The sequence below is a fragment of the Bos indicus x Bos taurus genome, chromosome 4 (genome assembly GCF_003369695.1).
Source record: "Bos indicus x Bos taurus breed Angus x Brahman F1 hybrid chromosome 4, Bos_hybrid_MaternalHap_v2.0, whole genome shotgun sequence".
Lineage (NCBI taxonomy): Eukaryota > Metazoa > Chordata > Mammalia > Artiodactyla > Bovidae > Bos > Bos indicus x Bos taurus.
Window position 1 is genome coordinate 43,205,041 of NC_040079.1, and position 26,396 is coordinate 43,231,436.

Sequence of the window (26,396 nt, forward strand, 5' to 3'; positions counted from 1 at the left end):
TCCCACACTGCTGGTGGGAATATAACAAGGCATAGCACCTTTGGGAAACCGGTGGCAGTTTCTCAAACAGCATATAAATCCCGTATGACCCAGCAGCTGTACTCACAGGCACTTATCCCAGAGAAATGAAAACTTGGGTTTACACAAACACCCACACGTGGGACTGAACCACAGTCTAACAGCAATAACAAGGACCTACTGGATCAAACTCCAGAGAACTGTGCCTGTGAAGAAACCCAATTTCCAAGCTTCATATACTGCATCATTCCTGTATGGAACATTCTCCAAGTAACAAAATAGAAATGGAGGACGTGTTGGTAGCTGCCGGTTGGCTCAAGGCCAAGGGGGTAGGCATGAACATACAGGGCAACATGAGATGTCCTGATGGTGACTCAAGTGTCCCGCGCATGGGCTCGTTCTTGTCAGTATCCTGGTGTGACACGTGCCCATCACCTTTGAGGCAACTGATAGAGGGCACAGGGGACACTGTGTAACTTCTTTCAGCTGCGGGGGTAATCTGTCAAAGTATCTCAATTACAAGCCACAGATCCTGAATGGTGAACACGAGCTTTCCTTTGTGGGTGCTCCCAGAGGCTCCCGAACCTGGCTCAGCACCCCTGATGCTTGTCCATGCTGGCCCTTCACTTTGGCACACTCTTCCCCACTCCCTCACCTTGTCTGGGCTCTGAGTCACCAGCTTCAAAAAGCCATCTTGGCTGTTTTGTTCTCTGGGCAAGAACCTCAGCCAGCCTGTGCCGAGTGCCAAGCACCCACATCCTCAGAGCTGCTGCTCTACAGCTCCTCCTCTAACCCAAAGCTTGTGTGACTCGCTTCCTGAGGAACCACTTTAGAGGGAGTGGGGATCAGTTGAGAGGGGGGCCCAGAGAAGCCAGATGGCCCCTTTCTGCTCAGCTCCACAACAAAGTCTCTTGTGATGGACTAGAAGCTAGAAAGCCTTTCTTGGGCCTTGGTACTCGGCTTGTAGGATCTTAGTTCCCCAACCAGGGACTGAACCTAGGCCCCCAGCAGTGGAAGCAAGGAGTCCTAACCCCTACACTGCCGGGGAAGTCCTGGTGGCGCTGCTGCTGACGTGGTGAAGGGGGCTCTGGGATCCTCAGGCAGATGGTTACCAAGGCGGCAGCACACCACCATGGCACTCTGGTGACAGCAAGGGGTCTCTTCTGGCCCTGCAGTGTCAGTCAAGTACACTCCTTTCTTCTTCTCAGAGCCAGCGCCTCCTGAGGGACTGGCACTTATACCACATGGCAGCACAGGCCGTCAGGGTGCCCCACTCACCCAAGACCAACGGATGGGAGGGGACCTCCCAGGATGCCACGCACTGAAAACCCAACTGGCCTCCCCTGGGAAGGTCCTCACACGCTGACTGAGTTCAGAACTCCAGGACTCAGCCCGTATGGGGGCTGACTGCAGGCTTCTGAGCAACAGGCCAGCCGTGCACGAATGTATATGAGAGGGATCCTCTGTGGGTGGCAGAGAAGCCAGGATAGTCGGGCAGTTGATTAAGAATTTATTACTCATGGGAGAATGACCTGCTACTCAGAGACGTTGGCCACCAGCCCACTCCCCCACTTCCAAGGCCAAGGTCCTGCACTGAGGTCTGTCCTGAAGCGTGCCACGTCTTGCCCACCCAGTGCCCATGGCTAGGCCTCTGGAGAAGTCCGGCCCCCTGGGCACACAGTCCTTGCTATGGGACAGGTCATTTGGCCAGCTCCTCTGCCACTGCTTTGCGCATCTTGTCCTTGAGATAGGCGCTCTTCTGCCATTCAGACTTGAGTTCCATCCACTCATAGTATGGGACCTGGAGGAGGCAGTGGAAATGAGTCAGGGCAGGTGCAGACCCCCGTCATGCCCCCCGCCCTGCACATCACATCCCTGGCCCCCAAATCCTGAAGGAAGACGCCTATAGAGCTAGAGCAGAATGGGTGGGAAAGAGACCCCCACTTGGTCCGTGCTCAGAGCTGCAAAGGCCCATGAATAAATGGGACCAAGAGTGGCTTCAAGATTTTAAAAGCCGTATCAAAAGCAAAATAGAACACTCAAAATCGAGTCACTTGTGTATTTTCTGGCCCCATACAGGAGAGCCTGCTCTCTGGTGCAGATGTCTCCACGGTGAGAACCTGGGGCCAGGCCTGGGCCGGCACTCAGCACAGAGCCCCACGGGAGGCGCAGGCCAGCACAAGGCCCTGGGCACCCGGTTTGTCTTACCTCTTCCTCTCAGAAACCCTGGCTGTGGAGATGCGAACAGCATCAGATACTTAAAAGCTGTGTGACGTTGGGAGAAATCTAACACCCTTCTAAGTTCCTATTTTCTCATGTGTGAAGGGGGAACCCCAACACAGGTGACCTCAAGAGCTAGGGTCCGACACTGGCTCCCATCGGCCAGCTGGGTCTAGCAGATACTCACGTCGACCAGCAGGAAGCCAGCGGCCAGCAGGTGGCGCCGGGCCAGCATGAAGCGCCCCAGCAGGTCTTTGCTTCGGCTGTTGAAGTTGGGGAACTCCCAGCGAAGGAAGGCTAGCCTGGAGGGGCAGACGGGGTGCTGTGGATGGTGACAGCTCCCTCAGGCCCTCAGAGGGAAGAGGGAATTTCAGAACCAAATGCACACGGCCCCCAAGGGTGGTGTGGCCACCTACCTCTTGGCCCCAGGGGGGAGTGGCTGGCTGCCAGAGGGGGGCGTGAGATGGGGTGCCACAAAGTCCCTCAGGGGCAGGAGTTGGCTCTCGGTGTCGAGCAGTACCTCAGCATCTGAGGAGGGCAAAGAATGAAAATGTGGTGGGGACTATCCCTCAGAGATCAATGGGGCTCACAGCCCCTGCCCTTACGATGGATGACCAGATGGGACTGTGGGGAAGGAAGGGGACGATGGGTCCTCACCCAGAACCCAGCCATACTGCGTGGGCACCATGAAGCTGCCCTTGTCGGCACTCCCCAGCAGCCCCTTCAACGTCTCCTGCAGCTCCTTCTGCAACGGGGTCATCTTCTGTTCAAGGGCTGAGGGGCTGGGGACCAAGGCTGAGGTAGGCAGAAGGGGTCCCGTGTACTCAGGGTGCTCCAGCTGGGCAGTGGCATTGATATGCAGCAGCTTCTGGAAGGTGCTTTGATCCTTTGGGGACTTGCCACCTAAGGGGAGACGATGGAGTGAGAAAAGAGGCTCAGGAGGACCAGGATGGAGGGACACAGGCGCCAGGTGGGAGAGTCGGCAGCACCCTCCCCCACACCCAAGTCTCACCCTGGACTCTGGGTCAGGAGCAGCAGAAAGAGGGTCTGCCGGTCACCCACTAGGAGTGGACAGAGAAGGAGCAGATGCTGGGTGCGCCCTGGCCTGCCCCATCTCCCCAGTGCTGAGTGGAGCCCAAGGCTGACAACCAGGCAGCCATCCCAGCTGCAGTGGTCCCTGGGTGAAGTGGGGGAGGGGGCACACACGGCGGGCTCGCCATCACTCAGGAGAGGGAGGGATGTCCCCCCACCGCTCACCTAGAAACTGGGTGTGAAATTCAGGGCAGAGCACAGCTTGTAGCTCGGCCTCCCGCACCTGCTGCAGCACACACAGGGCCCACACCACGTCCACCTGCAGGGCTGGCTCCAGGCCCACCAGCTCTGACCCCAGCTTCTCATGCACCTGGGCAAGAACAGTGCAGGGTGGGGAAAGCAGGTTCTGCTCAGTGGCCGCAGGCATCCCTGGGCGGGCAGCAGCTGGAGTGGCCCTATTGACCTGGACGTGCTGAGGCCCAAGGGGGTGAGGCGAATAACCTTGGCCGAGGCACCCTTGGTCAGGTTTGGGGGACCCTTGGTGGCAGGTACCAGAAACCCTCCTCTTCCCTTAGGCCCAATCTGGACAGCAGCTGGGCTACCCCTACTGCCCCCTCCTCCCACCCACTAGCAAGAACCTATGCACAAAACCGTGCCACCAGCACAGGGGAGGTGTTTCTGGCCCCAAGAGCTGGAGATTATGAAAAGGGAAGCAGCTGGCCGGCTGGGGGAACACCCACTGTGGGGGCCGGGGTCATACCCACTTCATTCATAGGAGGCTCTCACCCTGGCAACTGGATTGAGTCTCTGAGTCCCAACAGGGCATTAAGGGAACACCAGGAAGTAAGATAGCTCAAAGCTTCCCTGGTGGCTCAACCAGTAAATCTGATCACAATGTGGGAGATCCAGGTTTGACCCCTGGGTCGGGAAAATTCCCTTGAGAAGGGCATGGTAACCCATTCTAGTATTCTTGCCTGGAGAATTTCATGGACAGAGAAGCCTTGTGGGCTACAGTCTATGGGGTCACAAAGAGCTGGACATGACTGAGGGACTAACACACACATAGGAAGTAAGAACAGGGGTCCTCCAGCCCCACTGCCAGTGAGCCACTGGATGCCTTCCTGGTCCTTGGCTGCCATGCTGGCTCTTGCCTGTCCCCAGACAACCCCTGGGATGTACGGCTCCAGCTGGCTCCTTCCACACTCCCACCAGGCTTTCTTCATTTCTGCCTCCCCACCTAGGGCTCCTCAGTACAAATCCGGTCTCTTCCCTCCCTCCTTCTCAGTCCCAAGCTGCTCCAAGCATAGCAGTGGAGGGTGTGAAGACTGTACCAGGCTGAAGAATGGATCCTCCCGTTCCGGGCGGAAGTTCACACGGGCAAAAGCCAGGAGCATGTTGCACAGGTGTGGCAGAGTGATGCTCTGGGCTCTGTCCAGAACATGCTAGGCCGATCAGGGAGGACAGAAAGGCAGGATGAGAGGGGCCCGGTGGTACGCAGACCTGGCCCTCCCCCAGAACCCATGAGCTCCCAGCCCAAAGGGGTAATTTACACAGGGCGATGGGCAGAGGGCTAGCCCCTGTCCTCCCTGAGGCAATCATACACACACAAAAGGCCCCTGACAACAGCTTCAGATACTCTTCAGCCTATAGACACAGCTGCAACCTGCTGCACCTAAACCTCAACGCAAACATCTTCTTTCTTCACAACTCCCATTTTGCAGCTCTTGGAAGTTTAGGGAGAGTTTTGAGTGGATTCTAGGCCTAGCTCCCTGCACAGTCACCCAAAGACACACACAGTCTGTCACCTACAAAGTTTGGTGAGAGAATGAAAGGGTTTCAACTATGCTTTCTTTCACAACTGAGTCATACTGCTTCTCTCCAAAGAAACTGGAGTAAGGACTCCATTATCTGCCACTAGCAAGTGTTCTAGACTGGTTGGGCCTCCCGTCTGAAATGCCCATGGAGTGTGCCTAAGCAGGGGGTCAGGCAAAGAGGGCCCTCAGAACCCAGGCCTCATGCCTGCGCCCCAGCTCACCTGGACGAAGGCCTCAAACAGGGGCAGGTTGAGCCACTTAAGGAAGGCGAAGGACTTGGTGCAGCGGGCTACCTCGCTGGACGTCATGCTTGGCGTGTGGGGCAGCAAATCGGCTGCCAGGCGCTGGAACACCTGGGTCTGGTGGAAGCCGAGTTTGCCTTGGGGACAGAGCCTGAGATTTAACTGGTGAGAAGTGGCAGGCCGCCCTCAGGGCCACCCCACCACCCACCCCGGTCTTAAGGAGTAAGAGCTTGGTGTCTGTAACCAAATTTATCCCTGAGGCCTAGCACAGAGGATCAGGGCCCATGAGTCACAGTATTTCTGTAGCAGCCTTTTGGGCCAGTGCCTGCCATGGGTGAGGTAGGCAGTGAATTTGACACAGCTGCAGCCAGAACCCTCCCCCTCCCAGCCTCACTCCCCGTGCACAGGGCTCACCATAGGCATAGGCCAGGTCCAGGAGGATGCTTTTAGTCAGGGGGAAGGGCTTCTGGACCAGGTGGTAAGAGATGGCCCGCAGCAAGGGCACTGATCTCCGGTTCTGAGCTGCCAACGTCACCAGCACCTTCCGCAGCTCCTCAGGGCCAAACTGCTCCACCAGCTCCAGGCACTGTCAACCACAGCCCGCAGGGGTCAGCTTGATGGCCCGAGGGCCAGGGGTCCCATGCAGTGCAGGCCCTGTGAGACAGCAACTAGGCCTGAGCTTACTAAACATATGTCCCATCTGGGCAGGGCCTGCCTCTGTTCCCACCCCAGCGAGTCCCTAGACCGGGCATACCATGTCCGAAGCCAAACTTATCCCCAGGTCCCAGGGCAGGGGACCCAGGGCCCATGAGCTGCGGAGTTTGCTGTGGCAGTCATCCGGGCCAGCCCCTGCTACCACGGGAACAGGGCTGAATTTGACTTGACTGCAGGACTGAGGCAGGGGTAGAGCAGGGGGCGGCAGGCGTGATGTCTCTAGGAAGCACTAACTAAAGCTGAGCCAGTGGGGCAGCTAAGGCCACACTTCAGGAGCTGCTGGCCGTGCTGTTTCCAGGTCACGTTCAAGATGCAATTTTGGAGGAACTCCAATTTTGTTCAGGCTCTGCAACCCCCTGGATCCTTGAAGGAACCAGTGGGCACAAAGTACTGCCTGCAGCTACCTGAAGTGCCAGTCCTGCCAGTGCCACGCCCCGGACTATGGACAGAAGCCACAAGGCTCTTGTCCCTTAGTACCTTGTCCTCCAGGCGGTTCATCAGAGACTCCGAAAGGTGCCCAGTTTTCATCATCATGGCCACCACCATGCGTCTGTCTTCAATTTCTGCCCAGCGCCGCTCGAGGTGCACAAGCAACTCAGCCAGCAGCTCCCGGGAGCCCTGCTCCTGCATGTAGGTGGCGCTGGACTCGGCCAGGAAGGCCAGATGCTTGTACTTGAGCCTGCGCATGCGCCAGCGGACCTCCTGCTCCACAGACCGCAGGTCCTTGGAGGTGGCGGGGAGCCCCAGTGTGTAGAGGCTCCGGAGCAGCTTCACGAGGGTCCCATGCCAGACTACAGTTATCTAGGTGGGGGGTGGGGCGGGGCGGGAGAGACACAGAGGCAAAGTCACACCTGGGACCTTATTGATCCTGACCCTCAGGGAAGGCAGTATGTGGTAAATGAGAATGGCTCTGCTGTCTGCTATGCTAAGGCTGTTAACTCTGCCTTAACTCTGTTAACTCTTAACTGCTGTTAACTCTGTTAACTCTTTTAGTCTCCAGACTCTTCTGTGAAATGGGGCTGCACTGCCAAGAAAGGGAACTGAAATCATACACACGAGGTGAGGGGCAAACAGAAAAGCAGCTGTGTGAAGGGCTGGGCAGAAGGAGAAAAGTATGGGGGATTCCCCGGCAGGACAGTGGTTAGGACTCCAGGCTTTTACTGCCTGGGTCCTGGGTCCAATCCCTGGTGGGGGATCAACAATCCTAAAAGCCAAGGTGCGGGGGGAAAAAAGTATGAGTTTGATCTCAGCATCACATGAGCCTTCAGTGACTTCTGCTGCTTCTGCAGAATTCCCAGACAGTAGGGCTCTTTAAAAGAAAGCTTGAACAGTTTATATTTCTAAATCCTGGTTCATTATTGGCTTGTAATTTTGCTACAATATGTTTGCTGCTACTGCAGCTAAGTCGCTTCAGTCGTGTCCGACTCTGTGCGACCCCAGAGACGGCAGCACAGCAGGCTCACCTGTCCCTGGGATTCTCCAGGCAAGAACACTGGAATGGGTTCCCATTTCCTTCTCCAGACAATATGTTTAGTCTGTCTCTAAAGCTTTTGGGTAAAAGGTTTAATAAATAATGAGTAGAATGATAGTCTTAGAACAAGAAGGGATCTAATTAAGATAATTTTATATGAGCTCTATTCTCAGTAAGAAAAAAATCTGTACCATGACCCCAACACACGGGCTCACAGTACAGATGTGTCTTTCAACTGAAGACAAAAACTTCCATGAAACAATACTTCTCTTACTATCTGTGAATGGTTTCCAATATTACTCTATTTCTACATCTACTATACTCTCATAACCTGCAGCTGAAAAAACTCATTTAACTCAACCCCTCCCTTGAGCTGTGAGTCTCCTCGTCATCCCTGACAAGCGGACATGGCCTTGCCTTTCCGGAGCAGCCGGGGTGAGGGTCTGTACCTCTCTTCTGTGTCATAGGCCCTTTGGTTCCAGCAGACCCCAGGGTGCCTGAAGTCTGCATGGAGTCCTTCTTCATGCTGAACAGGAACTGGGTTGAGTTCTTCCTGCACCCACCCCTGCCACACACAAGTCCCTTCTCTCCATGTTTCTCCTCTAAGGATCTGACTGGCTGGGATAACACCCATGGTCAGTTCAAGTTTCTGAGACTCTCCTAGTCACCCTTCATCTCCTCCAGTTTCAAGAGTGTGTCCCCTGTCAGCCAGACACAGAGGAGGGGCCACATCAGTCAAGACTGCATGGTGAGGGGGAGGCCCCCGATGCACTGAGAAAAACCAGGCTCAATCCTTTTGTTTGCATTTACTGTGTCTGGGATGCCTGTAAGATGAGGACAGCAATATGCACCTAACAGAGCTGTCAGGAGGATTAACAGAAGTGAAAGCACATTACAGTATTCTGGAATCTATAAAATGAAAAAACAGCACAGGATGTGGATGGACGAAGCACACAGCAGAGTTTCTGTCTATACTGGGAAAGTGACTGGATCCTTTGTATTCCGTGGCCTCTGCTACGTTCTGCTTGCCGAACCTACAGAAAAGGCTCCAGAACCCACCTGGCTGTTGACAAGATGGAGAAGTTGCCAAAAGCGAGCATCCTGTATGAGCGCGGCTTTGTCTTTTGGCTTTTCAGAGAGCAGGCGAGAGAGCTGGATAAGCGCGAGGGCGGCATGGTTCTGCTGCAGACAGTGACCACTGCCCAGGAGCTCCAGGAGCTCCTCAGGCTGGGTGGCCTTCTCGATGAGCTGCTCCACCTCCTGGCGCCCAGTATAGGGAGTAAACACCTGTTCCTTCTCCACAAACTCTGACAAGAGACCTGGGAGGCGGGAGCTGGGCGAGGTAGCTGAGGAAGTCAGCGGCTTCTGGGTTCCCTGGGGGAGTCTCAGCTGGCCGACGGGGGACACAGCAGGGGCCAGGCGGGCGGCCTCCCTTAGGAGGCATGTGCATCGCCTCACCAGCCGAGCGGCCATGGTGGCCCGAGCAGCGGGGAGGGGAGCCTCCTAGCAAGTGACTCCAGAGCCCTGAAGAGAAAAAGGAGAGAGAAAGGGGTGGTGCAGGGGCAGTTCCTGGTTCACAAACACAACAGAAGAACCTAACAAACCAAGGAAGCCACAGCCACATTCTCCATAGGGCAGCCCAAACTCCTCCTTTCTGACTGACCACCCATAGGCAAAGGCGTGTTCTGAAGCAAAAATCTCAGAGGGCTTTTGTTTCAGTACAGAATGTAACCCAATACTGAAACTCAGGAGCATTACAGTCTGGGCTGGAGGGCTTCTAGTCCTGGTTGTGGAATTACCTTGGAATGGTTCAACACTTCAGAACCCCAGCCTGGTCCAAGACCTCTTGAGTAGGAGTTTCTGCAAGCAGGGTTTGAATAGCATTCCACCCACTCCCCCCAACTCCCTTTTAAAAGTACCCAGGATTAAAAAATTATTGGCTTACAGAGAAAATGAGACAGAATATTTTAAATTAGACTACTCCTAGAAAACCCTGGATATATAATCCGTATATACATCCCACAGCTTCTGTGGATGTATTTTTAATAACTTTATGTGAGTGAGCCTTCCCAAACCAACTCGCACTATTACATCACTAACCTACTAAACACACATACACCCCTTCTGAGAGCAAAATCCCTGAACCAATCATAAAAAGCAGTTCACAACATGGCGCGGAATTATTTTCCCAGTTTTACCTTTTCTTCCTCCCTGGAGCACACTCCCTTATTCTCTCTCCAGGCCTTCTCAAAGGCCTTGCACTTTCATTACACCTGGGCAGGGCAGGGCAGGGGAAGGCCTGCTGGCTCATTTTTTTTTACCCGCCATCATAGGGCTCAGGAAATCACCCTCCATCTTTCCTCACTCAGATAAAACATTACCTCCTCCCAAAATGTTACATACCCGATGCTACTGCTTTTTAACAACTCTGTCTCGCGCACTAGCGTGATTAAACGACCTAGGGAAGGCAGACCACCGGCACACGATAAAAGGTTAACCCGGGCTCCCTTCTGCCAAAGCAGAGAGCGTGTTTGACCTTAGATTTCCCAGAACTTGGTCCGGAACATTTTAACATGAGCTGATTGTTGCAGCTGTAAAAAGTTTAGACTCACTGTACACAAAACAAGAGGCTCAGGAAGGAGAAATATTGGCCCAAGGGCAACATCCACATACATCCACAAAGCCCCAGCGGCGGGGAAGCACTGGAAACGATCCCTACTAACGACAGTCCTACGAGCTAGTGAGGAAACGAGTTCAACTCAAATGGACTTAAGGATCCTTAACACCAACCCGGAAGTTCGGCCCTCATACGCAGAAAAGAGAATCACCTTTACAAAGAGCACGCAGCGACCGCGCCGAGGGTCAGCGCGTGGATCGTAGGCTGTCACGCGGGACCTCAGAAAAGGGGCGCGTGCGCACGAGCGGGCAGTGCTTTACACCGGCCCCGGCCCCTGCCACCCACCCGGATCCACTGCGTCCCAGTGCGCGCTCCAGGTCTCCTCTCTCAGCCATGACCCCAGGTTTTCAGGACCCCCTTTCTCCCCTGGTCCCGATACGTACGGCGCCCCCGCCGCCGCCGCTACCGCGAGCTCCGCCGCTGACCTCCATGCGCCCCAGTACAGACCTCGGTCCACGCTGCGCGGCGCGCTCGTTTACGTCACTTGGAGCGCCGCAGGAAGCGAGGCTCGCCGCCTGCCGCCCGGCCGGAAGTCATTGCCGGTTCCTATATCCGGCCGGGTGCCATCTTTGCTGAGATCGGGAACTAGGTGGTGGTACGGAGAAGGCAATGGCACCCCACTCCAGTACTTTTGCCTAGAAAATCCCATGGACGGAGGAGCCTGGTGGGCTGCAGTCCATGGGGTCGCGAAGAGTCGGACATGACTGAACGACTTCATTTTCACTTTTCACTTTCATGCATTGGAGAAGGAAATGGCAACCCACTCCAGTGTTCTTGCCTGGAGAAACCCAGGGACGGGGGAGCCTGGTGGGCTGCTGTCTATGGGGTCTCACAGAGTCGGACACGACTGAAGCGACTTAGCAGCAGCAGCAGCAGGTGGTGGGAAGTGAATTAGATGTGTTGAGCGATTTAGGAAAAAATGGAAGGGAGAAAAAACAGAAAAGTGTCCAGAAACTGAGGCTGGGGGGCTTGAGCGCCAGCCTCTGGTTAGTACCTAGTTTTCATAAGGCGTATAGGAAGCGACCCTTTGTCGTCAGTCGGCCCCCGCGGCCCACCGCCGCGCCTTCCCTGTCGGCCTCTATGTCTCTATAAAGAAGCCCTGGCTGTAGACTGTCCAGGAGTGGGCTGGGCTGTGACTCGCTGGGGAGGCCTCTCAGCCTAGGTCAGCGGAAATGTAGGGCACCATTTGCCGAGATCTTCCAGTTTTTCCAAAAAAGAATGTGGGATTATGGAACTGTATGTGCAATCTCTTGGTTTTTAAGTGTTTACCTTTAATTACAAAAGCAACTGCGGGGTAAGCCAAGCAAGATATATTTGAGATCTGTATGTGGACTTGATTAATTTTTTTTCTTGCACAAATTTCAGTTTCCATGGAATTAACTGCTTTTTTGGGGTTTGATTAAGATTCCATGTATTTATCACAAATTCTCCAAATCCTTCACAGCTTCAGAGTCTAAATCTCTCAAGATGTTCTGACACTTAAGATAGGTCACCAGGTTAATCTTACCGAAGGAGTCTCTTTTTTGAGGCATATGACCTCCAGTGTGGATTATCACCTCTATGCTCTCAGCGCAGGTGTCATCCTGGGATCTGTCTCCCTTTACCATGTGCTCGGTTCCTTTTCCTTCCCATGATGCTTGCTCTCTTATTTCCTGTCCTTTACCTTATTTCCTGGTTTATGCCCTTGTTTGGGTGGAGCACATCCTCCAGTACTTCTACGAGAAATGATGCCAAGGAGGTTACGTTTCTAAAGGCCTTGCAGGTCTAAAATGCATTTTTTTGTATCCTGCCTGATTGGTAGTTTGACTGGGTACTGTATTTTAGAAATCATTTTCTGATTTTGTAGGCTTAGTCTGTGAGCTTCTAGCTTTCATGCTTCTGGTGTTTGTGAGGAGTCTAGAAATTGTATGTGAGATTTTTGTTCACCTGCCCTCCTTTCCTTCTTCCTTCCTGTCTTGTCCTTCCATCCGTTTTTTATTTTTCCCTCAAATTTCTAAAAGTTTGTATCTTCTCATTATGCCTAGGGTTTTGATATTTCACAGTGATGTTACTCGGTGTGAGTCTATGTCTTATTGACTGAGCACAAGAAGAGCCTTCAATCTAAAAACTCATTTTCTCAGCAGTGAAACTTGCTATATATTTTGTTGAATATTTCCTTTCCTCTGCCTTCTCTGTTCTCTCTTTCTGAAACACCTAGATTTGAATATTGGCTTTTCTGGGCTGATACCTGATTTTCTCTAGCTTTCCCATTTTACCTCTTCTACTCTTTATCTCTTTATGTGTTTATGCTCTACTTTCTTGGAGATTTCCTCAACTTTGGCTTGCAGCTCTTCTGAAAATTTGATTTCTGCTGTCATACTTTTACTTTCCAAAAGCTCCTTTTTGGCTGTTGAATGTTCCTTTTTTATGATATGTATCTTTTTTTGTTCTTTCATGATTGCAGTATTTTATCTCTGAGGATTTTTGTGATAAGGATTTTTTCTCTAAGCTTTTCTTCTCTCTGTAGAGTTGCTGTTCTTTTTTCCTTTTGTTGGTATTCATATTTGGTTTTTATCCTCAGATATCTACTTATATTTAAATATGGTAAGAAGGAACTCATCTTTTGCTGGTGGGAGTGCAAAAACGTACAGCTACTTTCAAAGACAGTTTAGTAGTTTCTTAAAAAACAAAACATACTCTTAAACCGTGTTCTGTGAACTGAATGTTTATGTTCCCCAACACTCCCCCCGCCCCCGCCTCCCCACCCCCCGAAAATTCATTGAAACCTATTGCCCACGGTGATGGTATTAGGAGGTTGGGCCTTTGGGAGGTAATTAGGTAATGAGAGTGGTGGCTTTGTATTGGGGTTAAGTTCTCTTATGAAAGAGACCTCAGAGAGCTCCCTTGCTCCTTCCACCGTGGAGAACATTGTGTGTGTGTGTGTTTATGTATGCACAGGTGCTCAGCTATGTCTGACTATTTGTAACCCTATGGACTGTGTGTGTGTGTGTTTGTGTATGTGTATGTATATGCACAGGTACTGTTATGTCTGACTCTTTGCAACCCTATGGACTTTAGCCCTCCAAACTCCTCTGTCCTTAAGATTTTCCAGGCAAGAATATTGGAGTGGGATGTCATTTCCTCCTGAGGGGATCTTCCTGGCTTAGGGACTAAACCCACTTCTCCCACATTGCCAGTGGATTCTTTACTGCTGAGCCATTGGGGAAGCCCAGAAGAACACAGTAAGTCTGTAATACAGAAGAGAGCACTCACCCAACTGTGCTGATACCTAATCTTGAACCTGCAGCCTCCAGAACTATGAGAAATAAATTCTTGTTGTTTTTGGGCCACAGAATGTATGGTATTTTTGTTACAGTGGCCCTAATGGACTAATACTATCCAGAAGCCATGCTCCTTGTTATTTATGCAAAGGAGTGGAATACTTACATCCACACAGAAACCTGCACATAGATGTTTATAGCAAATTTATTCATAATTGTCCAAACTTGGAAGCAATCACGATGTCCTTCAAGGACCTCTTTGGTGGTCTAGTGGCTAAGATTCTGCCCTCCCAATGTGGGGGGCCCCAGTTCGATCCCTGGTCTGGGAACTATATTGCACATGCTGCAACCAAGACCTGGTGCAAATAACTGTTTTTTTAAAGTGAAGTGAAGTCGCTCAGTCTTGTCTGACTCTTTGCAACCCCATGGACTGTAGCCTACCAGGTTCCTCTGTCCATGGAATTTTCCAGGCAAGAGTATGGTGTGGGCTGCCATTTCCTTCTCCAGAGGATCTTCTCAACCCAGGAATTGAACCCGGGTCTCCCGCATTGCAGGCAGACACTTTACTGTCTGAGCCACCAAAAAGATATCCTAAATAAATTGTGATAAATTCAGACAGTGGAATATTTTTCAGTGTTAAAAAGAAATGGAGGAAACTTAACATGTCAGTTACTAAGTGAAAGAAGCCAATCTGAAAAGGCTGTGTGCTGTATGATCCCAACTATAAGACATTCTGGGAAAGGCAGAATTATGGAGACAGTAAAAAGGTCAGCGGTTGAGGGGAAGGAGGGATAAATAGGTGGAGCACAGATTTTTAGGGCCCTCCAAATTGTATGATACAATAATGGTGGATACGTGTTACATACTTGCCTAACCCATAGAGTGACCCCTAATGTAAACTGTGGTCTTTGAATGATAATAATGTGTCAATGTAGATTCATTGATAATACATGTGTCACTCAAGAGGGTATGTGTGTGCATGTGTTTGAGGGCTATATGGGAACTCCTGTACTTTTCACTCAATTTTGCTATGAAGTTAAAACTTCTCTAAAAGAAAACAAAGAATACTAATTAGAAAAAAGAAATGAAAATCCGATTCACGTAAGGACATACATGAATCTCAAGTATGTCGAATAAAAAACCTCATAACAATAAAATGCAATAACCCAGTTTAAATATGGCCAAAAAATTTGAATTGACATTTCTCCAAAGAAAATACATGAATATCCATGAACAAATGAAAAGATTAGGAAATGCAAATGAAACAGCTACTTCATATCCATGTAGGATGGCAGAAGTTAAAAGCCCAGAAAATAAGTTTTGGTGAAGGTATGGAGAAATTGGAATATGCATACATTGTTGGTGGGTGTAGAAGTGGTGCAGCTTTGGGAAACAGTTTGGCATTTTCTCAAAACAGAATTACTGTGTGACTCCTTAGTATGTAGGAAATGGAAAACGTTAACACCAAAACTTGTATGCAAATGTTCATATGAGTATTACTCATAAAACCCCAAAAAGTATAAACAGCCCATATGATAACCAATGGATGAGTGAACAAAATATGGTATATTCATAAAATGGAATATTAGCCAAAATTAATATAGATGAAACTTTAAAACATTATGTTATGTGAAAGAAGTGTGAATGAAGAATGTTCCCTGCTGTATCAGTGAACAAAGGAGTTTGCAGCCATCAAACCACTACAGCTGTGTGCCTCCCACCCCACCTTCATCCTCAAGGAACTCAAGTTGGAGACAAATGGGCTGCCCTGGGCTGCCTGGCCCTCAGCTGCTAATAGCCACCCCTCAGTGATGCACCCTAAGGGGACTCAGAATGGGAAAGACTGGGATACTGGCCCTAGGTAACTAAGGTGCATATCAAAGGAGTGATTTCAATGAGCCCAGACTCTTGCATCTTCCCATACACAGAATCTAGCGCTAAACTAATTAACTTGAGATGCCAGGTTTTCTTTGATTAACAGTAACCTTTTGATGGTCTGACTACATAGTTTTTGTCACAAAACTCCTACATATCCTGACTCCTCTTTTACCTCTTCAGAGTCATCCTCAGAGCAATCTGAGAGTCTGCTCCCCTAGTCTTGAAGTCCTCATAAAGTCCACCAAATAAAACAGAATTCTCATCTTTTAGGCTGTGCTTTTTTTTTTTTCAGTCAACAGAAGCCAGTCAGATGAGACTATATATTATGTCTTCATTTATATGTAATGTCCTAAAGAGGCAAGTCCATAGACTCAAAAGTAGATGAATGATTTCCAGGGGCTGGGGAGATGGTGGAGGTGGTGATCTGGGTGGTGGTTGGGGAGTGGTGGTGATGTAAAAAGGGGAGTGATGGGTATGGGATTTCTTTTTGGCGTGGTGAAAATAATCTGGAATTAACTGAATATATAACAAGTCACTGAGTTCACATTAAAGAATGAACTTTATGTTAGGTGAATTATACCTCAATAAAGCTGTTATGTTAAGAAAAAAAGAAGAGTGGGCTAAAAGGAAGGAACTCTAGCACATGAGTAGAACAGATTGGAAAAATAGTAGAATAACCTTGCCATCAGGTCATTTTGTTGGGTCATCTGCTGTCATCTTTTTAGGTCTTCCCTCTTGGGCTGGTGAGATTTTGCAGAGGCGTTTCCAGAGTTGCCAACATTTTGGGAGCCTGGTTGAGGAGGACAGTAGGCTAATGAGCCTTCTGCCCTCGTGAATCCTGAACACTGCCAGCTGCTATGGCCCCACACCCCACAGAATGACTTGTCCAACCTTCCCTTTTGCCCTTCTTTCCACCATGTTCATTGTACCTTTCCATCCCCCCACCCCTTGCCCACTCCCCCACCTCCGGCAGCCTTCCACCTTGTCCAGCAGCAAGTCCTGCAGAGCCCTCCTGGTGCGGGGTGGAGAGGTGCGCAGTACAGCATGCAGCACGGGGCCTGGGGGTGGCAGCCCGTGGGCCAGGTGCTGAGCTGCACTAATGGGGCCCTTCTTACATTCTTTCCTGGCTTCCACTTGGGCTCCTGCTCTGGGGGCTGTTGGCACTGAGGACCTGTGTAGCAGGGGACAGCCTCTCCAGGCAATATAGGGGTGCTGAAACTGTGGGAGGGCCAGGGGATCAGCCTAGTAGGGAGCTCTGGGGTGGGCTGCTGTGAGCAAACCTTGAGAGGTGGTGGATGGGGAGAGAATCCCCTCACAGCCTCTGGTTCTCTCTGGGAAGGACGTCTAGCTCCCAAAGTGACTGTATTAAAATACAGTGTGTTAATAGAAAATCTGAGATGACTCCCAGTGAAGATAGTTTATTACAGTTCCCAAGAGAAGGAGACACATCACTCCACGAAGGACCACAGGGGGAAGTGAGGGTCTGCCAGGAGATGGGGGGTGGAGTCCAGGAGAGGGGAGAAACTGGCAGGAGCCTTTACTGTGGTTTCCTTGGGAGGAGCGGGAGAGTCAGGATGAGCAGGCTTAGGACTGGCTTGTGTAAATAATGTCAGTGTGTTCTGGGGTGTGGGGGCTGTCCCCAGTCGTCTGGTCCCTGGCCTTGCACTGGGAAAGTGACCTGGAGTATAAGACCTCCATAGAGGAGGTGGTGGTCTCTGGGTTGGTTAATTTGCACACCCAAGGAGGGAGGTGGGGGAGGCAGGAGGGAGCCGGCATATCATCAAGGTGTCCAGTATATGCCTGTAGGGCAGGTGTTAAAGGTTATAGAAGCTGGACACGTGGTTACTGAAAGGACTGGGGTGTGATGAGTGTTCTCTACAGGGAAGGAGTCTCCAGCATGGAGATGGGAGGCTGGTTTAATGTGGGAGACCTGGGTTTGATCCCTGGGTTGGCAAGATCACCTGGAGAAGGGAAAGCCTCCAGTATTCTAGCCTGGAGAATTCCGTGAACTGACTAGTCCATGGCGGTCACAAGGAATCGGACGCGACTGAGCGACTTTCACTCTAAACACAAGTCAGGGTGGGCTGGGTACTGTCTAGGTTGGGCTCAGTATCCTCCAGAGATCATTCAGGGCTCACCTCTCTTCCCAGAAGCTCTTCCAGCACCTTCCCAGCACAGGCAGGGGTGGGGGAGTATGTGCCCGCTGTCCTCTAGCTCCTGGAAGGGGCTTCCAGGAGGCGCAGTGTCACTGCACTGTGAGGCCCTTTTCGTGGTGGGTGTGGCTCCCCCAGGACTTGCAGTCCCCTTTCTCAAATGGTGGAGTGGCCCTTTACCTGCCCAGCATTCAGGCCTCCCTCTGTGCATCCTTCTATAGCACCTCCTCAGAGAGGGTCTCCTCTCCTCTCCCGAGCTGTGCTCCTGGTTGTGCGTTACCCAACTGGAGAGCTTCCAATGTGGCCTCCTGTGCAGTCCTCCTACCACCTGGCCTCCGATGCACCCCTGACTTGGGAAGGCCAGCCTTCTTTCTTTTTCACTTCCCCTGGGAGCAGAATCACAGAATTCCAGACCTTTGGAATCAGAGTCTGCATTTCGGTAAGATTATTGGAAATCAGGAAGCCCTGCAGCCTCACCTTCTTGACTTCCCGGAGCTGGTGGAGGGCCCCACTGGCCTTTCTGACCCAGTAGGTCTGGGTGGAGCTAACACCCCAGGTGATGGTGCTGCCTTTTTGGGACCGCACTTTGGGAACCGCCCTAAATTGGCTGTGCTTTAAGCCACCTGAGGTAGCAAACTGGTCTAGATATTTACCCTGACTGGACAGACAGAAAGGGGCTCACAGGGAGGTGCCGAAAACTAGGCTGCACACGTAGAAACTAAATCTGGTCTTTGGCCCTGGCACACGGTTTCAAAAATTCTTCACATTTCTTGAGTGAAAGAGATAGAAGTCTTGTTTGTAAAGAGCCCCCTTTCTGTATCTGTGTGTGTGCGTGCTCGGCCGTGTCCGACTCTTTGCGACCCCATGGACTGTAGCTCGCCAGGCTTCTCTGTCTGTGGGATTTTCCAAGCAAGAACGCTGGAGTGGGTTGCCGTTTCCTCTTCCAGGGGACTTTCCCAACCCAAGGATTGAACCCGAGTCTCCTGTGTCTCCTTCATTGGCAGATGAATTCTTTACCACTGAGCCACTGGGGAAGCCCTTTCTGTACCTGAGTTTACGCTAATGAGGTGACTCCTGGCGTGGGGGTGCCTAGGTAGCTTGGGAGTGGGGCTGGTGGCCGGAAGAAACAACTGTGTGATTCGAGGACTCGGGCTTGAGTTAATCACTGATTGCTGGTGATTTTCTCATAATGTTTTTAATAAACATTATGAGAATAAACACATTAAAATAATAAACATTATTTTTAATAAACAGACGCCTTGAGGGAAACTCTGGATGCAGAAGCTCAGGGGTCGTCTGGGTTGGTGATGGTTAATGTGCTGGGACAGAGGCTCCTGTACCCTCTCCCCTCCTCACCTTACATGTCTCTTCATTTGGCTCTTCCTGGTCTGTATCCTCTGCTGCTGCTAAGTCGCTTCAGTCTGTCCAACTCTGTGCAACCCCATAGACCGCAGCCCACCAGGCCCCGCCGTCCCTGGGATTCTCCAGGCAAGAACACTGGAGTGGGTTGCCATTTCCTTCTCCAATGCATGACAGTGAAAAGTGAAAGTGAAGTCGCCAGTCGTGTCCGACTCTTAGCGACCCCATGGACTGCAGCCTACCAGGATCCCCTGTCCATGGGATTTTCCAGGCAAGAACACTGGAGTGGGTTGCCATTTCCTTCTCCAATGCATGAAAGTGAAAAGTGAAAATGAAGTCGTTCAGTCATGTCCGACTCTTCGCGACCCCATGGACTGCAGCCCACCAGGCTCCTCTGTCCATGGGATTTTCCAGGCAAGAGTACTGGAGTGGGGTGCCATTGCCTTCTCCCCTGTATCCTCTATAACAGAACTAAAACAAGCATTGTACTTTCAGAGTTCTGTGGGTCTTTCTAGCAATTTATTCTGTACCTGAGTTTACTCTAGTGAGGTGACTCTTGGCGTTCTAGCAATTTATTCTGTGGTGGGTGTGGGAATCCCCTGAATTTACAGCCTTGTGGGATGAGCCCTTAATTGTGGGGCCTGACTTGAACCTTGGGTGGTTTTCCCTTTTTATTTTTTATTTTTTTTTGGCTGACCCGCACAGCTTCTGAGATTTTAGTTCCCAGACCTGGGACCTTGGCAGTGAAATTGAGGAGTCCAGTCGGACACGACTGAGCAACTTCACTTTCACTTTTCACTTTCATGCATTGGAGAAGGAAATGGCAACCCACTCCAGTGTTCTTGCCTGGAGAATCCCAGGGATGGAGGAGGCTGGTGGGCTGCCATCTATGGGGTCGCACAGAGTCGGACACGACTGAAGCGACTTAGCAGCAGCAGCAGCAACCACTGGACTGCCAGTAAATTCCCCTCTGGGTGGGTTTGTCAGAACTGAAATGAATTACCGGGCACTCATCAGGTGTGGAGTGTACATACTTCACTGGAGGTTCTAAAGCAGGCTGCCAGGGACTTCTCTGTAGCCCCGTGGTTAAGACTCTGTGCTCCCAATGCAGTGGCCTGGGTTTGATACCTAGTCAGGGAACTAAGATCCTGCATGCTGCAACTAAGGCCCAGTGCAGCCAAAAATATATATATAAACTCCAAAAACCCAGGCTGCCTGGGGAATGGCCTGTAACCCTTTGCCCTCCATGTGCCCCCTGAGCAAGTCAAGGCTAGTGAAATCTGGTGACTTCTACACCCCAAGCCCTCCATGCAAGCTCTGTTCCTGTTCCCCAACCCGAGCCCAGAAACACTTCCACAAGGGGTCAGACCAAAAGCCTGGTGGACAAGTCCCTCCCAGCCCAGAGCCCCAGCTCCCAGCTCCTGGCTCTGCCTCCATGCACACTCATCACCAGGTGGAACTGCCTGTTTCCAGGAGCTTCCAGGCAGGCCTGCTGGGGAGCTCCTGGAGGCAAGGCCTGTGTGCTTCATCCCTCCCAGCAGGTGCCAAGGACAGACAGAGGATGGAGAGTAATGAGGCTGAGTGTGGGTTTTATTAGCAGCAGGTAGGAGGCATCTTGAGCTGTCTGGATCCGAGAGAGAAGGTTCCGGTTGAGCGGACTCAGACTATCACTCCTGGCAGCCAGGGGCTCTCAGAGCTGTCCCTCACTGCAGAGGGTCCCCTGCAGGGGACACGGAGGCCTCAGAGGAGGAGGAACACAGCCACGGTGGAGGCAGGGGAGGGAAGGATGCTGTGGGAGGGCCAGTGAGCCCTCCACACCCACCATCCGAGACCCTCACCATCGCCTGGCAGCTCACAGCTGGTAGGGACTGTTATTTGGGAACCATGACTCTGGACTCCTAACGCAGAGCTCCTTTCCAGACTAAGTGGCATAGGAACAGATGTTGCTGGCGGGCCTAGCTGAACCATGTACCACCAGGCATGTCTCTCGGTTCCTCTGAGCCCCCTTGGCTGGTTTGAGACCCACTGTGTAACCCAGTGGCGTGAAGCCTTTGCAGAAACCTGCAGCTGGTGCAACTCTGGTCACTGCCATCTGAGCCCCTGCCCTCTTCTGTATCGTACTCCTCTTGGGGCCCTGTGGAGGCCCCCAGGTCAGGGGAGGCAGAGAGAGGAGCCAAGCCCACCAGCCTCAGGGTGGTGTCTCAGGGTGCTCACCTGTGGTGGGGATCATACACCTCATGGCACATGAGCTGAAGCAGCACTTCAGGTTGTCCCTACATTGGTCGTCCCTGGAGCACTCACTTCTTTCCAAGCAGAGTTTTGGGGCCAGTGGCGCCTGCACTCAGGGGCAGTGGCCAGCCTTCAGGACAGGTGCTGGTGGAGAGATGGGCCAGGGGTCACTGCCTGCTGGCTCACTGGGTCTGCTCAGCTGCTGGTCACCGGGAGACACCCCCATCCCCCACCACCACACACCCCCTTGGTGGCCTGGAGCCTGCAGGGCCCAGGCTAGGAGAGAGACAGCACTCACTCGTACATCGTACATTGCTGGGCAGGGCCCTGGTGATGCTGGGAGGAGGAGGGGGAGCCTCAGCTGGGCCTCAGGTCAGTCCAGCTAGTGAAGTCCTGTTATGGGCGGGCTGAGTTCACGAGGCTGCTAGGGGGTTCACTGAGAGAAGGGTGTGGAGTGCAGGGCTGAGGGGACTCTTGACAAAGCTGGCCCCTCCCTTCCTCCAGTTTATGGGGCTCCGCTGGGGTGCAGGGTCGGAGGCCTTACCCATGAGGGGGACCACATTGGACTGGCCGCAGGGACTCTTGGCACAGCACTTGGTTCCCTGGGGACAGCTCTCATGGTTGACACAGGAGGCAGTGCAGGAATCTTTCTCCGAGGAGCTGAGCTCTGGGCACACAGCCTGTTCTGCACACAGGATGGGCCGGGGGTGGGGGGTAGGGTGGCTGGGTCCCTCCTCCCATCTCCCCTTGGCTCCTCAGGGAAAAGGAAGATGGGGCAAAGACAAAAACCATGGGGAACCCAGTCCCCAGCACCCCAATGCTCTGCTTCTAGGAAGGAAAAAACTCTCCCAGAAATATGATCCGGCTGGCAAAGTGTAAGTCAGCTGTGAAAATTAGGAAACAAGGCTGCAGGCCCACAGCAGGGGGTAGAGTTAAGCCTCTGAGGGGCCAGGACAGGCTCTCTCCATGCCCAGTTAAGTGCCCAGTCACATTTCACCCCAGGACATGGCCTCGGCCCTGCAGTTCTAGGCCTCCAGCTCATGGGCATTTCTGGGCAGCACCCTGTTCTGCCATAGTTACTGGCCCTCCCCAGGGTGACCTTCCCCGTTCTTTCCTCTGGTCTCAATCACCAAACTGCCAGGTCTGGAAGTGTTTCAGGGGCACACCTGCAGTGGAGGGAGATCAGGATGACCCTCCTGGGCCTACCTGCAAGCTGAGGGCAGGGGCCAGGGAGAGGGCAGGCTCCAGGGTGATTAGGGTCAGAGCCAGGGTGGCAAGACACCGCATGTTGGCGGGTGGCAGGCAGGTGGCAGGTGGTGGCTTGTGGCCCTGGGGCACTTTTAAAGGATGTGGCGGGGGGAGGACCAGGCAGGGCTGGCGCTGGCCCAATGGGGCTGAAGGGCTTCCGGTTTGGAGAGACCTTAGGCTGGGCAATCGCTGCCTTGGGCCACATTTGTAAACAAAAAAAGAATTCCTAATACAGTGTACCATTTTTTTTTTTCCACTTTGAAAGTAACGCATGCTTACTGTAAGAATTAAGAAAATGAAGGGCAGAAGGAATAAGAAATATCCACCATGACCCAACATGGTGTTGTTTTCCGTGGTCACAGAGGGGCCCTTCAGGGACAGGGAGTGACCGGCCCAGTTCAGTACGTGGTCCACAGGTAACGGAGAAGGAGAAGGAGCCCAGGGATGGGGTTATCTGGGAGGGCGTTGTCTTTCTCCCATGGTGTCTTTTTGTCTTTTCCTGAATGTTCTACAGCAAGAAGGACAGACAGAAGGAAGAAACACGACCTTGTGTTTATAGGCTGCATGCTCTGTGAGAAGAATGTTAGGGATCCGAGAAAGGGAGGGGCAAGTTCAGTGTCGGGGCCATTTCCTCGCAGCGTGGACACTGGGAAGGCCTCTTCCCAGAAGGGCCCCTCCTGTGCCCTGAGAGCGGGGCCCGGGTAGGGCGGGATGAACACCCAGGTGACGTGCCCCTCCTTCTCTGGGGAAACTTCCTCCATTCTTCTGCCCTGAGGGCCTGGACAGGAAAGGTGGCCTTGGCGTGACCACATGTGTTGAAGGTCAGTGCCCACCCCTGGTCCAGACTGCACTCCTCTGCCTGGCCCACGGCCTCTTGACCTTTAACACAGAGCCCCTCAATGCTTCTTGGGTGCTCACATTTCCAGACGTTCTAGCCCAGAACACCCTGCCACTTTGACAAGCAGCTCAGGTCCCCATGGCTCTCCCTGCCCCGGGCCTTGTATAGCACTGTCTTGGTCCCTATGACCCCTCAGCAGGGTTCTTGGACCTCTCCGCCCAGGCTCTTCCTGCGGTGGCCAGCGCCAGTCTTCGGGGATGGGGGTCTGAGGTCCTGGCCACTGGTGACTTGCTACTTCCTGGTGCCTCTCGACACTGCAGCTCACAAAATGTTTCCCTTTCAGCTGTTTCCCTCCTGCAGCCTGAGAAGAATGAAGTGCACAGGCCAGAGGGGGCTCTGAGGTTCAGAGAAGTGAGGGGTGGCCAGGCCAGGGCCACTTGCTGCCTGACCCTGCTGGCCTTTCTCTCCCTGTTCTCTATCTGTCCCTCTACACCACGGCTGGGAGGATTCAAGCTCTTCCTTGCTCAGGTACTGGGTCTGAGGCCAGGCTGATGACACCAGGAGCTCAGGCCACGGGGCCATGTCCTCACACTGAGTTGCTAGCCTCTGACTCCCTGGGACAGTCTATGAGACCTGCGGTCATAGGTTTACAAGGCCTGGCGCCTTCCTCCCTGACCATAGGACTGGCCACATACTGTGTGGGGTGTTTTGTTCAACAAGCGAGAAAAAAGTGTTGGTAAAGATACTAAACACAAAGTGAAAGTTGCTCAGTCATGTCCGACTCTTTGCGACCCCATGGGCTATACAGCCATGGAATTCTCCAGGCCAGAATCCTGGAGTGGGTAGCCTTTCTCTTCTCCAGAAGATCTTCCCAATCCAGGGGTTGAACCCAGGTCTCCTGCAGTGCAGGTGGATTCTTTACCAGCTGAGCCACAAGAGAAGGTTTTCCTTTTTTCCATGTCTTTCTTTTGTTTTTAAAAATAGTGTTTTAAAAATTGTCACTCTAGGGACTTCCCTGGCGGTCCAGTGGTTAAGAATCTGCCTTGCAGTGCAGGGGACACAGGTTCTATCCCTGGTCCAGGAACTAGGATCCCACATGCCTTGGAGCAACTCAGCAGGCACGCTTAGTTGAGCTACTGAGCCCACGAACCACAGCTAGAGTCCACACACAGCAACAAAGATTTGCATGCTGCTGCCAAGACCCAAGGTGGTCAAATAAATATTAAAAATGTTACTCCAGTTAAACCACAATTAAATGTTTGTTTATTATTATTATTAGTGTTATTAGTGTGAATATTACTAGTGTGAATATTACCACTCCTCTTTATATTGTGCAATGCCAGTTTAAATGCAAACACAAGAGCATTTGACTCTTATGTGGAATCACCAAAATCACACCCTTCATGTTCCTGGCTGGGATGGGCATGTGTATTCCATTCTGCACAAAACTCACACTGCTTTGTCTTCCCATTTTTTTTCCCCTTTTATTTTCAGATTCACTCTTGTTCTGAGGAATCCATTTCCTTGGAAGCATTATTATTTTCCTGACACAATGAACTGGTTGACTGCTTTTGTCAGACTAGACTCTCCATCAACAAAACCACTTTAACCCTTGATGGTCCTGACCACGCCCGAAGGCAGGAGGCCAGACGCTGCCTAGAGGTCTGGTTTGCTTCGATGGCCACTCATTTCTGTGTATATTTTTATACTAGTGAGGATCAATTTTTTTATTTTTATAAAAATATAAATTCTCTGTTTTTATCTTATTTTTATTTGTGTGTGTGTGTGTTAGTTGCTCAGTCATGTCCAACTCTTTGCAACCCTATGGAAAGTAGCCTGCCAGGCTCCTCTGTCAATGGAATTCTCCAGGCAAGAATACTGGAGTGGGAAGCCTTTCCCTTCTCCAGGGGATCGTCCTGATCTAGGGATCGAACCCAGGTCTCCTGCATTGCTGGCAGATTCTTTTCTGTCTGAGCCACCAGGGAAGACCCATTTTTATTTTTCACTAAGATTTACTCCCCATGTGATATAATTCACCCTTTTAAGTGGTTTTTATGTATTAACAGAGTTTTGCAACCAACTCTTTAATTCTAGAACATTTCATAATTCCTAAAAGAAACCCTGTCCTCACTAGCAGTTATTTCCTATCCCTCCTCCCCCAAACCCAGCAACTGGCAACCACCAATCCACTTTCTGTCTCTGTGGATTTGCCTATTTTGGACATTTAGTGTAGATGGAATCATACACTATGTGTCCTTTGGTGTCTGGCCTCTTTCAATGAGCAAACGATCTTCCAGACGCATGCACACTGCAGTGTGTGGCAGTGCTTTCTTCCTTTTTACGGCTACATGATATTCCACCATGTGGATGGACCACATTTTATATAACCTTTCACCCCACCAATGGACACTTGGGCTGTTTCTGCTTTTTGGCCTTGTGAGTAATACTGCTGTGACTATTCATTATTTCACTTCATATGTTCACAGTCTGCCCACATGCCACCTGCCAACTGGGAGTCTGCCAGTCTGAAGGAGAAGTAGCTCCTTCCGTCTCTCCCTTTCCTCCTCTGTCATCATTTTCTGAGTAACTATTGGGTCCTATGGGGAAGAAGCTAGTTAGAAAGAGAAGGTGGGGTTCCTTGGTCTCTTGAGTTTCTTAGAAGCCCCTGCCCTCTCTCAGCATCTGAGGTCTTCCAGGGCCCGGGGTGGCCTCTCACCTCCATCTGGGGTCCTGTGGGACATCATGAATGCTGTGTGCACTCGGGGTGGCTGGGCACGGAGGACACACGCATCTCCCTGCCTTCATGCAGGCTCTGTGTCTTATCAAGTATTCCACTGAGTATGACGTTAGAAAACCTGGGGACACTTTAAAAAAAACATTTTCAAAACCTGAAGTATAGTTAATTTACAATGTTGTAAGGCACCCAGGAGAGGAAAGTGAAAAAAGTTGCCTTAAAACTCAACATTCAGAAAACTAAGATCATAGCATCCGGTCCCATCACTTTATGGCAGATAGATGGGGAAACAATGGAAACAGTGACAAACTTTATTTTTGGGGGCTCCAAAAGCACTGCAGATGGTGACTGCAGCCAAGAAATTAAAAGACACTTGCTCCTTGGAAGGAAAGTTATGACCAACCTAGACAGCATAATAAAAAGCAGAGACATTACTTTGCTAACAAAGGTCCGTCTAGTCAAAGCTATGGTTTTTCCAGTAATCATGTATGGATGTGAGAGTTGGACTA

General features: G+C 51.5%; 1 protein-coding gene and 2 non-coding genes across 4 annotated transcripts; all 3 read right to left on the minus strand.

Annotated features, from left to right (window-relative positions):
• Positions 1 to 1,509: 1,509 nt before the first annotated feature.
• TBRG4 (transforming growth factor beta regulator 4) lies at positions 1,510 to 10,679 on the minus strand. Of its 2 annotated transcripts, none has more exons than XM_027539289.1 (11): positions 10,572 to 10,679; positions 8,571 to 9,035; positions 6,518 to 6,841; positions 5,741 to 5,912; positions 5,306 to 5,463; positions 4,602 to 4,712; positions 3,496 to 3,640; positions 2,896 to 3,141; positions 2,655 to 2,766; positions 2,426 to 2,540; positions 1,510 to 1,819 (listed from the first exon to the last, which is right to left on the minus strand). In XM_027539289.1, exons 2-11 carry the CDS (start codon positions 8,982 to 8,984, stop codon positions 1,718 to 1,720), a joined length of 1,899 nt encoding a protein of 632 aa, XP_027395090.1. In that variant the 5' UTR covers positions 8,985 to 9,035; positions 10,572 to 10,679; the 3' UTR covers positions 1,510 to 1,717. The 2 variants fall into 2 exon arrangements, with proteins under 2 accessions (XP_027395090.1, XP_027395091.1); XM_027539290.1 differs by lacking the exon at positions 10,572 to 10,679 and adding an exon at positions 10,340 to 10,419.
• LOC113891934 lies at positions 5,558 to 5,692 on the minus strand. The gene has a single exon (XR_003510913.1). It is a non-coding gene; the product is annotated as a small nucleolar RNA SNORA5 (small nucleolar RNA).
• Positions 6,080 to 6,215, minus strand: LOC113891935. The gene has a single exon (XR_003510914.1). It is a non-coding gene; the product is annotated as a small nucleolar RNA SNORA5 (small nucleolar RNA).
• Positions 10,680 to 26,396: the final 15,717 nt, after the last annotated feature.

Bases quoted from the DNA above. Each gene is read 5' to 3' on its own strand.
- TBRG4 (XM_027539289.1), bottom strand. From the start codon at position 8,984: ATGGCCGCTCGGCTGGTGAGGCGATGCACATGCCTCCTAAGGGAGGCC. The intron at 5,913-6,517 runs GTACTAAGGGAC...TGTGGTTGACAG, and splicing joins TGAACCGCCTGGAGGACAAG to TGCCTGGAGCTGGTGGAGCA. The intron at 3,641-4,601 runs GTACAGTCTTCA...GTTCTTGCCCAG, and splicing joins AGGATCCATTCTTCAGCCTG to GTGCATGAGAAGCTGGGGTC.